Source organism: Talpa europaea (genome assembly GCF_964194135.1).
Source record: "Talpa europaea genome assembly, chromosome: 9".
Classification (NCBI taxonomy): Eukaryota; Metazoa; Chordata; class Mammalia; order Eulipotyphla; family Talpidae; genus Talpa; species Talpa europaea.
The window spans coordinates 111,968,828-111,983,554 of NC_140076.1; the positions used below are offsets into that span (position 1 = coordinate 111,968,828).

Below are 14,727 nucleotides of genomic sequence, written 5' to 3' on the forward strand. Positions count from 1 at the left end.
TTTAAAAAGCACCTCTTGGGTGAGACCTGTGCTGATGGTCTGGGCAGCATTCCCATCTTTGTTCTTTCTCAATGCTCTATTCACACCATTATTACGAGCATTCACCCAGTATATGCGGCAATTGGCTGCTTAGATGGCTCTCTCATCCATGAGAGTACAACATTTATCTCAGCCTCTAACACAATGGCTAGCACTAAGTAGATGCTCAGTAGACAACCAGTGATTAAATCTAAATGTAGGAGAGTGGGATCTAAGCGTAAGACAGAGTGATAGTGTAGGATAATGGGTATTAGAACTTTGGTAAGAGTTTTGGCTCCTAATGATGGATTATAGCAGATTATTATAGAACTATGTTTTATAAAGGAGCAGGTGAAGTTCCAGGGAAATGAAGTGAGATGTTCCAGGTCACTGAATCAAGTAGGGACAGATTTAGTATCAGAATGTAGGTCCCCTAAGCCCCAGGGACTTTTCCCCTTTAAATACTCTGTAGCTGAGAAGCTAAATTGGTTTCAGCCTATACTACAAAAAGCAACATCAGGGTGGATATATCCTGATATAACTGATATATCCATGAGCTTTCCAAGCTCCATAGACTGTATGTATGTTTGTATGCATTTGACGATGTTACCCTTGGCAATAGGGCAAGCAAATGGGTAGGAAAGGTGACAGCTAGTGGAAAACCATCTCAAAGGACACGCTTTACAGATCAAGGGGCTGGCACCATCTGCCCTTAGGAGACTGGCCTGACAGGTCCATGACTACTCAAATACATCTTTCCTTTGCTTCCAGTGATTCCAGATACCCTCTCTGCTACCATGGGACCCCAGACTCTCAGTAAAAAGGAAGGTGAACCATTAGAACTCACCTGCGAGGCATCCAAAGCCACAACTCAGCATACTCACCTCTCTGTCACCTGGTACCTGGTGCAGGACGAAGAACAAAGCCAAGCCACCAAGATTATTTCTCTCTCCAGAGAGTTCACATTGGAGCCCGGGCCTTTGTATGCAAACAGGTTTGCAGCTGGCCATGTGGGGCTTGACAAACTTGGGGAAACCACCTTTAGGTTGTCCATAGAGAGGCTCCTGCCCTCCGATCAGGGCCAGCTGTTCTGTGAGGCAAGTGAATGGATTCAGGACCCGGATAAGAACTGGACTCCCATCACGAGAATGCAGACAAATCAAGTGACCCTGGGAATCCAGCCCACAGGTAATTCTCGTCTCTGCAAATTCCCTCATTCGCTGGTGGCAGGCATTAAGAGGTATCTCTTTTAAAACATGGAAATTTTATTAATGACTGTATTCCCAAGGCAAAAAAAAAAATCAATAGAAATATAAACAAAGGATATGAACATGCAATTCGCAGAAAAGGAAGCCTGCTAAGACAATAAATTTTTGAAAATATGAATGGTATGAAAAATGTTAAATTTCATCCTGATGAGAAAGTTAAAATCCATAAGAATGTAAAAAAAAAAAAAAAAAAAAGGAAAGTTAGAGAACAGGAAGTTGGCAAGGTTGTGGGTTTTTTTTTTTTTTTTAAGATTTATTTATTCATGCATACAAGAACCGGGATACAGGCCAGAGATGCGGGGGGTGAGAGGATTCGCAAGAGACAGAGTGGGGAGCAGAACAGACAGATTGACTGAAGTACACTGCTGAGGGGAGCAGCGGGTGAGAGAGGAAAGGTCTGCCATGCCATGTGGGTATCTCGCCAGCAGACTGGGATCAAACCCGCACTACAGAGGCTGCAGACAGCTTCACTGCATGGCGCTCAACTGCCTGCACCACCAGGGGAGGCCCCGGTTGTGGGATTTTGATAGTCTCGTCCTCTGGTACAAACATAACCACCTCGGTCATTTTGGAAAATAAGCTGATAGGATTTAGTGCTCTTATGGCTCTTATGTATTCTCACGCTCAGTGACTCAGAATATCTGTAATTTCTTTCTCTTTTTTTTTTACGTAGATTACATTTATTATTTTTTGATGTATTTTATTTTTAGTTCTAGATTTTATTTAGATTGTAAGTAAACTTTTTTCTAATTTCTTTTTTTATTGAGATAACATTAAATGGGATATCTTTTTTTCCTGATATTTCATTGGCTGCAAAAAATGGCTTAGGAAATTTGAAAAATTTGGGTTTTGCAATGTGGGAGTATCACTGAGAAGAACATTCAGTTGACTCCAAGAATAAGATGTGTTGATGGTTGGCCAGATTACACAAGCTATGTGCGCACATAGTTTCATGACCATTCTTGCCAAGCTCTGTGTAAACACCTTATCTGTGCTACCTAATTTAGTCCTAACCCTCTGAAGCAAGGAATTGACGCCCCATTTTTAATGCAACCACCAGCCCTTAGACTTGCTGGACTGGCCCAGCTGGCGGGGGAGGTGGGGGACGGGGGTGCATGTGAAGACAGGTGTACCTCTCTGAGGTCCACGCAGCACAGGCACCCAGGCCCCAGAGCAGCTCCAGTTTCCATTGTGAGGTTTTGTCTTTGTCGGTGCTGGCATTTCCTTCCACCTGAGCCCTTTCCTGATTTGGAATGGTGTCATTCTTCATGAGGCCCTGGAATGCTCATCAAAGCAAACGGAAAGGCTCAGCTGTGATTCTCGGTCTTTCTACAAAGGCTTTGGTCCAATAGGAAGATGTCACTAAAATCATACATAACCAGTGATCATGAAGGAGAGCGACATTCTCTTCCACCATAACTGTCCTGCTGGCATCGTGACCAAATTTCACTGAGTCCTGAGGGAGGGAACACATGACCTGTGCTTTTTTTAACCTGTGCTTTATTATTTTGTCTTTAAATTTTTTTGGGGGGGGGCATGTGAAGCAGACTTTTTATTTTTTTTACAAAAAAATTGTGTATATTTAAGTGTATGGCATATTTTATGCTGTACATATTATATGATTACTACAATCAAGACAATCAGCATACCCATCACCTTGCTTGGTTACTATGTGTGTGTGCATGTGTGTGCGTGTGTGTGTGTGTGTGTGTGTATGTTGAGAACACTTACAATCTACCTCAGCAAATTTCAAGTAGTATTAACAATGCTATAACTGTGCTTTATATTTCATTTCTAGAACTTACTCCTGCATAATTGAAATGTAGAACACTTTGATCAATATCATTTCCCCCCAGTCCCTAGTAACAAGCATTCTACTCATGTTTCTATGAGCTCAACATTTTTAGATTCCACAAGTGAGTGAAATCCTCCAGTACTTGTCTTTCTATGTCTGGTTTATTTCACTTAGCATAATGTCCTGCAAGTTCATTCATATTATTGAAAATGGAAGGATTTCCTTCCTTTTCATTGCTGAATAATATTCCTCAGCGTGCATATGTGCGTGTGTGTGTGTGTGTGTGTGTGTGTGTGTGTAAGAGAGAGAGAGAGAGAGAGAGAGAGATTTTTTATCTGTTCATCAATCATGGGACACTTAGGTTATTTTCATATCTTAACTATTATAAATAATGCTACAGTGAACTCAGGATATATTCGTCAAGATACTGATGCATTTCCATTGGGAACATACCCAGTGGAATTGCTGGAACATATGGTGGTAGTTCTACTTCTGATTTTTTAGGGAGTCTCCCTACTATTTACCACAATTCAAGAGTATAAAATATTTTTATTTTAAAAAGAGATACACTGTATACTTTGTATATCTATGCACAGTTAGCAGGATTGCACTCAGAAAGCTATGCGTTGATACACAGTCTTTTTTGGATGATACAAAGAACAGTCAAGGGCATTTTTGATTCTGGGCACTTCTTTGGCTTACCCACTTCTTTTTTTCAAAAGATTTATTCATTTATACATACAAGAACTGGGGTACAGGCCAGAGGTGTGGGGGGTGAGAGGATTCACCAGAGAGGAGTCGGGAACAGAACAGGCGGATCTACTGAAACACACTGCTGAGGCGAGCAGCGGGCGAGGCAGGAGAGGTCTGCTGCACCATGTGGGTTGCTCCCTGGCGTGGGATCGAACACATGCTGTAGTGGCTGGCGGTTGCTTAATAGCGCTGTCTTTAACCCCTGCACAACCAGGGAGGCCCCTGGCTTACCCACTTTCTCAGAACTGAATTTCCACATGAATTCAGTCCCTATGCTGTCCTTGCCAGAGGTAGCATCTGTCTCTAATATTGAAAGGACAGATGCAGTGACTCTCTAAACACCTGCCTTGCTTTTGTTTCCTAGAGAGAGATTTTCAAGTGCGCATTAAGGCCGAGAGCACCTTTACTGAAGGCAAATCCTTAGAACTGGTTTGCCTGGTAGAGGGCAGTGGCTGGAACCCACAGCTTCAGGGCATTTGGTTCTTCAATAGTGATGAAATTGCCCGCATCGATGCCAGTGGAGTTCAGCGCTTGAACAAAGACTACAACAAGAGAGCAAGCCAAGGACTACTACAGGTTTCAAAGTTAGGCCCCATGAATTTCTCACTCAACATCTTCTGTGCGGGTCCGGAGGATGAAGGTACCTACAGATGTGAAGTGTCAGAGATGGAGAGAGCTCAGGTGGGTTCCTGGCAAGTGCTCCAGCAAAAGAAGTCACAGGACCATCGAGTGCACCTGAGGAAACCAACAGGTATGTGACATGGAGACCAGAAGCAATTGGGTGGCTGTAGGATGCCCTTCTTTGTTAGCACAGGTGCCTTCTTGGACAGTGGAGGCCTACAGAAGAGTTGGGTGTCAATCAGCACCCTGGAGGTGAAGAGAAGCAAACCCAGAACTAACTGAACACCTGAATCTTTCTTGAGCCATTGAAGGGATTGTGACAATGAACACAGCACTTTACTTCTCTAAATCTCAGCTTCCTCAACTGTCAAATAATGACATAAAATTAGATTGATCTCAACAAATGTATTACTGTCTTAGAGTATCTATTTGTTGTTGGTCTTAATTTTTTTTTAAGATTTCTTTTTTTTTTTGGCATAGAAGAACTGGGGTATAGACCAGAGGTACAGGAGGTAAGAGGATTCACCCGAGACAGAATGGGGAGCAAACCAGCAGCTCTACTGAAATACACTGCTGAGGGGAGCAGCAGGCAAGACAGGAGAGATCTGCTGCGCCATATGCGGGTCAGCTCCCTGGCCGGGGATGGGACTCAGACCATAGAAGTGATAGTGCTGAGACTTAATCCCTAGGCACCAGGGAGGCCCAGTCCTAATTTCTATACATTGGGTTTTTCTTCAAGCAGAGAATGCCTTCCTTTGTTGTGTGTATGATGTGAACACATTAAGAGGCAGGAGCTACACTTTGCCCCTTTTCTGGGGAATAAACACCCACATGAGTACTCCCACACCTCTAACATCTTTCAATTGCTTTTTGTCAATCCTCTATCGTCTTAACCTGCTATCGGAATGAAACTCATTCTTAGTTCTTCATCAAAGTATGAGTCAGAGGAAGAAATGACAAGGTAAATGACAGTGGGCACCCCATTTCCTGCAGCCTGCTACGGTGTGGTGAGATGTCTGCGCAAACCAGCCTGAGGTTTCGTAGGTGTCAAAGGAGGAAGGCCTTCCAGCTCTTGCTTGGTTTATGCAAGCCGGTGGGTTCCTGCAAGCATGTTTGAATAATCCCTGCTTTTGTGTGCAGAGAAAACAAACAAATCTGCAACTAATATCAGGATTCTCTGGGCTAGGTGTTAAATTCAAAACACAGAAAGATTAATTTCCCAAAAGCAAACACAAAATAAACAAAAACTACAGCTATTCGGTTGCACTTGTTCATCTGAGGCCTCCCCAAAGGGTGATACATTTCACTTTCTTGTTCTTCTCCACTGCCGCATTTGCTAAGAATGAAGATGATCAAGCTTTGGCCTATGTGGCAAGCCAGGAAGTGTGTTGTGTTAGTTTTCACACTAAACATTTGCTCTAACTTTCTAGGATTCAGGAAAAACTATGTAGGCGGGTTTACATATTTACATAGAGCTAAATCTCTGCTCCACGCATCTCAATCTCCCTGGCATCTATCCGCATCCTTGCTTAAGTCCATATGTGGGCACCTGTACTAAAAAGACCTAAAAGTGTGCTTTCTGGCATGCAGTTCATGAACCTATCAATCGGGTGGGCTTCCACAATTAAAAGTAGTTCTTCATGTGGGCTGGAGACCCCGCTGGGCCTAAGATGTAGAAACATAAAACACTTTTAGTAAATTTAAGGATCCTGCTGGGTCTTTGGTTTTGAAACCAATGCTTGAAGGATGAACAGGGGCCTATCATTCCATGGCTATTTTAAACAGGAGAGGTACTCACTGTCACTGTGAAGGCGTAACTTCCACACGCTTAGTAAGTTTATCATTTCTTATTTATTTATTTATACAAGAGCTGGGCTACAGGCCAGATGCGCGGGAGGGTGAGAGGATTCACCAGAGACAGAGTGGGGAACAGAACAGGCAGACTGACAAAATACACTGCTGAGGGGAGCAGCGGGCAAGACAGGAGAGGTCTGCTCGCCATGTGGGATTCTTGCCGGCCAGCAGGGAACAAACCCGCACTGAAGAGGCTGTGGACAGCTTCACAGCACTGCGCTCAACCCACTGCGCCACCAGGGAGGCCCAAGTTTATCATTTCTTATCAAGAGGAAATAACCACAATGATGTAAAAAGTAAATTTACAAAAAGGAAAAAAAAAAGGCAGTAACCACCACAAATGAACTCGGGGGGAAAGAAGCTGATGTTTATGGAAACTAATCATAATGGTTATATTGGAGTAGTGAGATTATGAGTAATAATTTCCCCTCTGATTTCTGAACTTCAGTTATGAGCTTATTTTGAATGTAAAAAACATATGTATAATCATGCCTCAACTGCCCCAAATTTGGAAGCAGTCCTGTATGTGTGTGTGTGTGTATCTTTTTATCTATTTGTGGACATTAACGTTCATTATACCTTTGTACCTTACATACCTGTACAAATAGAACAGTAGAAGACTAAGCTCCTTCCTCAGCAGGGAAGAACAATTTGCAAGCTCATTTAGATCCTATTTGGATTTCCTGTTCTGTTTTGTTTTTCTCTTTTGGCTCTGCCTTCCCTCTGCTTTCACTAAGTGCCTGTCAATAGCTCCCCTTTGCTGGACACTTACCCTTACCAGCCATGTTAAACCTTTTGTATTTTATCCTTTCAACAATGCTTTAATGGGGATGCTGTCATTATCCTCATATTTACAAGAAAGAAAATTGAAGCTCAGAGAGGTCATCTGTGTCCCCTAGTTAATTCTGCTTCCAGGGCCCTTGACTTTAAGTATGATGCTGGGTTGTGCAGAATATACATACTCCTGAGATATCTTTGCATTTCCTGCAAAGCATTACCTGCAAAGTCCTCACACAGGGGATGTTTGTTGAATGAATGTCTGCATTGCTATACATCTTGAATTTCCCATCTGGGAGCCAGACTTACATTTATAGTTTTACATTGTAGTTCAGACATAAAAAGGCTCTTCCTTCAACCAACAACATACATATATATATTTATATTTATATATATTTATACGTATTTATTTATATGTATCCATATATGTGTATATACCAATGTATTTCCTCCCGAGTAATTATTTTTAATAGTACTGTTGTACCATAAAGAGATCTAATTAACAATGCTCCTTCCTGGTTCAAAATGCATACTAATTAGGGGAAAATAAGTAGAGAGAAGAAGGTCATTTTGAACTGTGAAAGTCTGAATTGCAGAAAACTAAAAATTTAAATAAATATAGCTTCATTGCTTCCAGGCTCATACACCCACCTAATTAATCTAGCAAAATATTACCAGATGTTTTCCCAAATAGATGTTCTTAAGAAAGGGCCAATTTAACAAATTGCTAAAAATAAGGATAAATTATAAATTAAGTGTAAATAGGTTCTCCTGCTATTCTTTCTGCTGTCTTATTTTCACTATTTAAGTGTTCAGCAAATCATTTTTCGGGGGATGGTGCAGGAGTAAACAGCCAGATCTGATTTGTCAAACACTAGTCAAGTCCTAATTATGAGCTTTCACGGTATTTTAGAAAAGGTCTTATTTACTGGAAATACTCTCTTCTACAATCTGCAGCTAGAAGTGTGGTGGTGTCTACTAAGAACAAGCGGCAAGCAGTGTGGGAAGGAGAGCCACTTGCCCTTCTCTGCCAGGTGGAGGGACCTGAGAGTGTCCTGTCTGTGAGCTGGCTGCATGCCCCGCAGGGCCAGGCACATTCAGACTTAGTGGCCCACATGGGACAGGACGGGACCGTGAAGCTGGGACCCAACAACCGTGCTAACACGAGGCTGGAGAAAAGGGACTGGGCCACCTTCCAGCTGGACATCAGCTCCACCACTGTCTCAGATGGTGGCCTGTACGAGTGCAGGGTGTCTGAGAGAACCCGGACACAGGCCCAAGATCTGGGCTGGTCTGGGATGATGTCAGTCACTGTCATCTCTCTGGGTAAGTATCAAAGCCCCTTTCCTGCACTTGCACCTTCCTTTGCTATGGAATAGAGTGGGATTTCATCGTGTGTCCTCCTGAATAGCCAGGACACAGGGCACGTAGTCTCTGGCTTTCAAGTCTGTCAGTTAATCTGTAAAGTTTACTCATCTTTATAAAGCTTCAGAGATGTAAGTTGTTCAAGGTTAAAATCAAAGTCCTATGAGTCAGAGTCGACTTACAGAAGAGAGAGGCTGAGTGTAGCTGGGCCTTGTACTTGGGCTTTGACAGCTGCAGCCCGGAACTGCAAGCCTTGTCTAGTGTGTACAGAAGAGCCATGGTGAGCTCAGAGTGGGGTATGGAAGGAGGCCTCACTGGGGCTGGGGAGCGCCCCACCCACTCAATCGCAGCTGTCTAAACAGCTGACTGAGAAACATCGGTTATTGTCGCTGCTGAGAGCAGTCTTAGAAGAGGGTCAGCTTTGGAAAATTGAGGTCAGATTCAATAGACTACTGTGAATCAACTTTACCCCCAAATATAAGCTACCCTCAATGGATGGAGCCATAGCTCAGTGTGAAGAGGGGGGTGACTGGGGAAATTTACAAGTACTGTCCTTTGATTTGGTAAACATATCAAAAGTTCTGTTTTGCATTTCTGCCTGCAGGCTCAAGTTTGCAAGTTAACCTGATTAGCCGTCAACCGCAAGTGCAGCTAGCCAATACCTTTGACCTGTCCTGCTTGGTGAAAGCCGACTACTCTGACCTCCAGGTACTACTAACCGTGATCTGGGAGTTCCGGCCAACTGGAGCTCAAGTCTCTCACCAGTTTCTTCGAATTACCCACGATGGCATTATTGAATGGGGCGATTCCCTACCCCAGTTCCAAAGGAAGACAAAGGTTTCACAGTCTCCATTTCGTTCTCAACTCCTGATCCATTATGCCACCGAGAAAGAGGCAGGACTGTATCAGTGCAAGGTCCAAGTTTATGACAAAAATTCCCTGCACACAAAGGGCCCAGAGAGGGCCTCTGCCACCTCCCACCCCTTGAAAATAGCCGTCACATTGCCAGGTAAGCTTGAAATTAACCCCTGCCTTTTATTTCTTTTAAATATTCCTCCTGTTTGGGGTGAGTTATAGAGTGAAAGCCTAAAATACCTCTTCCTATGCCTATACTACACAAGCATCACATATAAGTGACATCCAGGCTGACATGACAGGAGGATGCTCTATGGCGGCTGCTCAGTCATTGAAATAGTTCCCTGCTGTTGCTCCCTGTCTCCCGCTTCTTCCCAAAGTCCCCACCACCCAGCAGCCATAGGGCCCCAGGCGCACAGCAGACAACCCTAAGACCAGCCCCAGGGCTCACTCTGATAGTGAACACACAAACAAAACATAATTAGGGCACATTTTCTACCACTGATTTATGAAATGCTAACAGAAAAGATGTCTGTGCTTAAACCCTGAAGCACCATCATGTGGAGGAGAGTGGGGGTTCCTATAACATGGTTCTCAACTTGCTCTCCCCCGCCCACCCCCACCTCCAGGCAAGAATAGAACTGGAGTGGTGGAAGGAAGCCACGGAGAGATGATATCTGACTTAATACCACAGAGAATTCTCCGGTGGCAGAGCCGCCCGAGGTGGAACAGGCTACTTAGTCAGAGAGTGAGCAGTTCCAAGGCTGAATGAGTGACGGGCACTGCCGGGGAGGGCGTTGACATCTGGGGGTGTGGGCGGCATTGGCCTCCTTGACCTAATGACCTCTCCACCGTAAAATTCCATTGTCTAGCAAAGAAAGAGAAGTAACTTTCTGTTCTTTTCATTTAGAGAGCAAACTCAAAGTAAACTCAAGCAGTCAAGTTCAAGAGCTCTTCATCAACTCCAACACCGTCATAGAATGCGGCATCTTGTCCCAGTCCACTGGAAACCTTCATTTAGCCATTACTTGGTATTTTTCTCCTGTTTCCACTAATGCAACCTGGCTGAGGCTCCTGGAAATGGACCAGACCAATGTTGTCAAAGATGAGGATGAATTTCACAATCCGCGGAGAAAACAAAAATTCCACACCAAGAAAGTTTCCCAAGACCTGTTTCAGCTACACATTCTGAGCGTGGAAGATGGCGACCAGGGCAAATACCGCTGTGCCGTGGGGGAGTGGCTCTTATCTACAGATGGCACTTGGCATAAGCTTGGAGAAAAAATGTCAGGCCTAACAGAATTGAGACTCAGGCCCACAGGTAAACCCCGTGAATGTGTTCTCACTAGTCTTTCTGTGGGATTTCCATATGCTCTTGGGCAGCCGTTCCACAGAGTGATTATGGGAAGGTACAGATGTGAGCTAGAGTCCCGGGGATGGTGTCCACCTACTCCATGGCTGCAGGGCCTGAAGGCTCCCCAGAAGAGGCGGGGTCACTTCAGGTGAAGCAATGGAGGTTTTGCAGAGCTCGGTGGGAACAAGATCCCTCAGACTGGCTTGCTCACCAGCCCGGCCGCCTGGCCTGTGCAGGGCACCATCTCCCCGCCTCTGTAATAACACGCTGTGTCATTCCGGCGGGACTCTGCTGTAATTTGGCAGGGAAAGAGTAATACGAAGCATATTTCTCCCACTGTGAACAGAAACTGTACAACTCTATAGGGATGTGTGGAGAAATTGCTTTCCAACATTTGACTGCCTAAACATAAGGCAAATAAGAGTAGTTAACTGTTGGAATGGCTTGCTGAGGGAATCTCTCTTCCTCAGGAGATCTGTAAAAAGGCAATAGAAGTCCCATCCATTTGCTTTGGTCTGAGCGAGCTGCGTGCTGAATGTGGGCAGGGTTGATTAGATCCCTTAGCATTCCTTCGGTCACCGCCAGTGTTGATTAAAATTAAATGAATGTCACAGTGAAGGTCTGGGAACTGGCTAAGACCCAAACGCCCAATGCGAAGAACTAAATCGAGTTTGGCGCTTAAAATCCTATTTTCAATGGAACATCAAAAAAGATTATAATGATCATTACTATGGGTTGGGCAATTAGAAAAACAAAGGTTTAAGTCGCAGCTCTTGCCTGAAGGAGCTCACAGTTTGCTGGGGGCAGCAGAGACTGAATAGCAGCTTGGTGCTGGTGGCCTGTCTCTGAGTTCCTCGCCCTGCTAACGGTGGGTGCTCCTAAGGGTAGATCCTAGCCCCCTTTTCCTGGTGTTCTGGGTGCCCTTCAGGACTTGTTAAACACTGCCTTGCTTTCAGCTGCCACCTTCAAGATAAGAATGCTAAGCTCCAAGCTGTTCTACCATTTCTGCCTGTTGTCATTTCTGCTTGGACACCCAGGAGACCCTCAGACTCAGCATGTCCCGACTCATTCCTCATCTCTGCTGTCCCACAAGCCTTGTGCTCCCGCCTTCCCCATCTGTGGGACTGGCATCTTTCTCTCCCAGCCGTGCAAGCCAAGAAATGTGTTGTCTAATCTTCCAGTGTATCAAGAGATGCCTAGAATCTTTCAATTCCAGAACATCTCTGCACTTGAGAATGTTCCCAATTTAACTCAAATTCTTTCCAAATAAATAATGAGGATGACAGACAAAACATCAGGGGCTGAGTGTGGATAGTTGGTGGGCGGGGGGTGGGAGTACATGGTTGAACACCCTAGCTTGGGGGTGAGTTAAGGAAGAAGCCTCAGGGGAAGTTCTAGAAGGACTGATCAGAACTGCAAGAGGGAAATTTCTCTAAACTCAAAAAAGGAGAGGATTTCAAGAAGAAAATGGACTTTAATGACAAAACCACAGAAAGGGCGAAAAAGACTGACGGGTCTTTGGAGATAAGAAATGGGCCCTTCCTGCAAACTGATATTATTATGCTTCTCCATGAGGGGACAGGAGAGTAAAGGTGGTACAAAGAGTCCAGAATCAGACAAAGTTGCTCTTTTAAATACAGGTGAATAAATGTGTTGTAGTAGCGCTCAACACTTACACTCTGTGTTTTCTTAGTTTCTGCTCTGGTCTTGGTTCCATGTCCTCACCTGCTGGTTAGCAGGGAATATTTTTAAAAAGATCAAGTTGAAATCCGTTTAAAACCTGGTCTAATCCATGCGTTTAAATAGTCCCTTTGGGTGGGATGCTAACACTTGTATAAAAACATTGAGTCTCTCATAGTCTCCTCTTTCTCTGTGACGCCACCTGAATGGAGTGAACAAAAAGAGGGTAATCTGCTGAAGGGAGAGTAGCAGTGGGATCTACACCTTCAGGGGAGAGCTAGAAGTTCCCAAGGGTCCCTCCGGGGGAAGTTGACCAGAGAGAAGTGAAAACCTCAGGCAGAGGGCCTGCGGTGGCTGGTGGTTTTCAGTGCAGGGTCCTATAGTCAGAAGCAGGCTGGAGAAGGGATGTACTTGGGGTGATTCATAGCAGAGAATGTGCTAGCAAATATGGAAGATGCACAGGGGTCTAACAAGAGTAATATGGGTAAAGGAGCTAATGTCTAAAGAATATTCTCAAGAAGAGCTAGATTTTTTGCAGGAGGGCTTTCAATCTAAAACAGAGAAGGAGAGGAAAGGGCGCTGACACAAGGGGGTAGAAAGAGCTGCCCCTGAAAGGCACAGGTTAGAAGAGACACCTGCAGAGTCCCAGGCGGGCAGCCATGGGAGCAGAGCGGCTGCTGCTGCTTTGCAAAGGGAGAAGGTGGGTGACGAGAAATACCTGCATAGTCAGAGGTGGGCAGGGGAGCTGCTGCCAGGTTTCCAATCTGAAAGTCCAGCCTCGTCTCTTACTCACGCCCTGTTGGTTTTTAGGAAATAATGTACGTGTTTCCAAGGAGCACTGGATGGAGAATGTCACCGAGCACAGTGAGGTGACCCTGCGCTGCAGCCTGGAGAGTTCTGGCAGCTCAGCCTCCCTGTTCTCTGTGATGTGGTTCTGGGGCCCAGACCCTTCTGGAAGTAAAACGCTGGCGCACCTGCAGCATGATGGCCTGCTGGAGTACAGCGGGAACGAGCTGCGGAGCCGCCTGCACTGCTACCGCGCCTCTGCCCGCGACTTCGTGCTGACGCTGCACCGGGTGGAGGCGGCAGACGCCGGCTGGTACTGGTGCCGTGTGACAGAGTGGCGGCTGCATGGAGACCCCAGCAAGTGGGTCAGCCAAGCGTCGGATGAGTCGCTGCGCATGGCCCTCACCGTGCTGCCTTCAGGTATGGCGGGCTCCAGCTTCATGGGCTCAGGTCAAGAGAACCTTGTATCCTCCCTCTGCTTTCCCTGCCAGCTCTGATCTGCCCCTTCTCAGGCTGAAGACAACTTGCAGGCTCCCAGAAGACAGTGGCTGCCAGTCTCCCTCCTAGTAACATCTGCCATAGCAACATAGAACATGACAGGGTCTTGTTTTAGCATAGACGTTGAAATGTCAGGAGCATCTGACCTGTGCCTGCCTTCCACTCGCAAATAACAGAGTCAAACCTGTACCCCTTCAAAGAGCCAAGGGGCACCCCTTCAAGCAGCTACATGGCAGCTTTACATTTTGATTCAGATGAACCCAAATCAGCTACCTCTAAATGCTTCCTGAGGTCATAACACAATGAAACAAAAACCTTTCATGGTAAATACGAGCCGGGCTTCTTATCTCTGTGCTCTGAATAAGCTCCCAGGGCTGACCTTGGCAGTCATTTGGGGTACCGCTCCTCATTGCCCCCAAAAGCCACCAGCCAGGAAGCGCGTGCATAGGATGTGCTGATGCGCCCCAGCCAGGAGGACCAAGGCCAGAAGCAGCCCTTCTCCATGTGGGGGGGCCCTATGCGGCGAGTGTGGGTGTCACTGGGGATGTGTAATGGGGCGAGGGCTGCTGGACTGTCCTTCCAGCCTAGGACAGTGCCAGCCCCATCCCAGGCGCTTATCAAGATTTTATACATGAAAGCAAGAATTTCTCCAGCCAGACCAGTGCTTCCCTGGGGATCCCTGAGCTGGCTGATGCTGGGGTAGCTGCTTTCTGGTGGGATTTAAGGAGAAGGCTAGAGAGATCTAAGTGAAGCTGACAGTGGGCAGGAGTCAATGGAGAGGCAGAGGTATGTTGGTGCCCACATCCGGGATGCTGGATGGAATGTTACCAGAAGTTGACATTCCTAAAACACCGCCAGCTTTGGTGCCTCCTTCTCCCGCCTCCTCTCTCCTCCTCCCTCATCCATTCTTCAGCAGAACTTTCCTCCCACGTCTCCTCACAGACTGTCTCTTCCTATCAGCTTTTCTTCCATTCCAGCAGCTATGGGAGCAGCCCTGCGCCCCTGAGCACGCCCCGCGCCCCTGAGCACACTCTGTGCCCTGGGATTCGTGGTTACACTGGAATCCATGGTTTGGTCCAATCAGCAGGGTTCATTGTTTGTTT

At 45.8% G+C, this 14,727-nt stretch overlaps 1 protein-coding gene across 1 annotated transcript in view; it reads left to right on the top strand.

The window, feature by feature from the left end:
• Nucleotides 1–14,727, top strand: part of CD101 (CD101 molecule) — a gene marked incomplete at both ends in the record, with an annotated part of 29,384 nt that overhangs the window by 7,833 nt on the left and 6,824 nt on the right. Inside the window, 6 exons of the mRNA XM_084242467.1 lie at nt 790–1,206; nt 4,199–4,585; nt 8,044–8,412; nt 9,056–9,460; nt 10,217–10,627; nt 13,151–13,546. Of these exons, the coding sequence (XP_084098593.1) occupies nt 790–1,206; nt 4,199–4,585; nt 8,044–8,412; nt 9,056–9,460; nt 10,217–10,627; nt 13,151–13,546 (2,385 nt within the window). The remainder of the gene's footprint in view (nt 1–789; nt 1,207–4,198; nt 4,586–8,043; nt 8,413–9,055; nt 9,461–10,216; nt 10,628–13,150; nt 13,547–14,727) is intronic.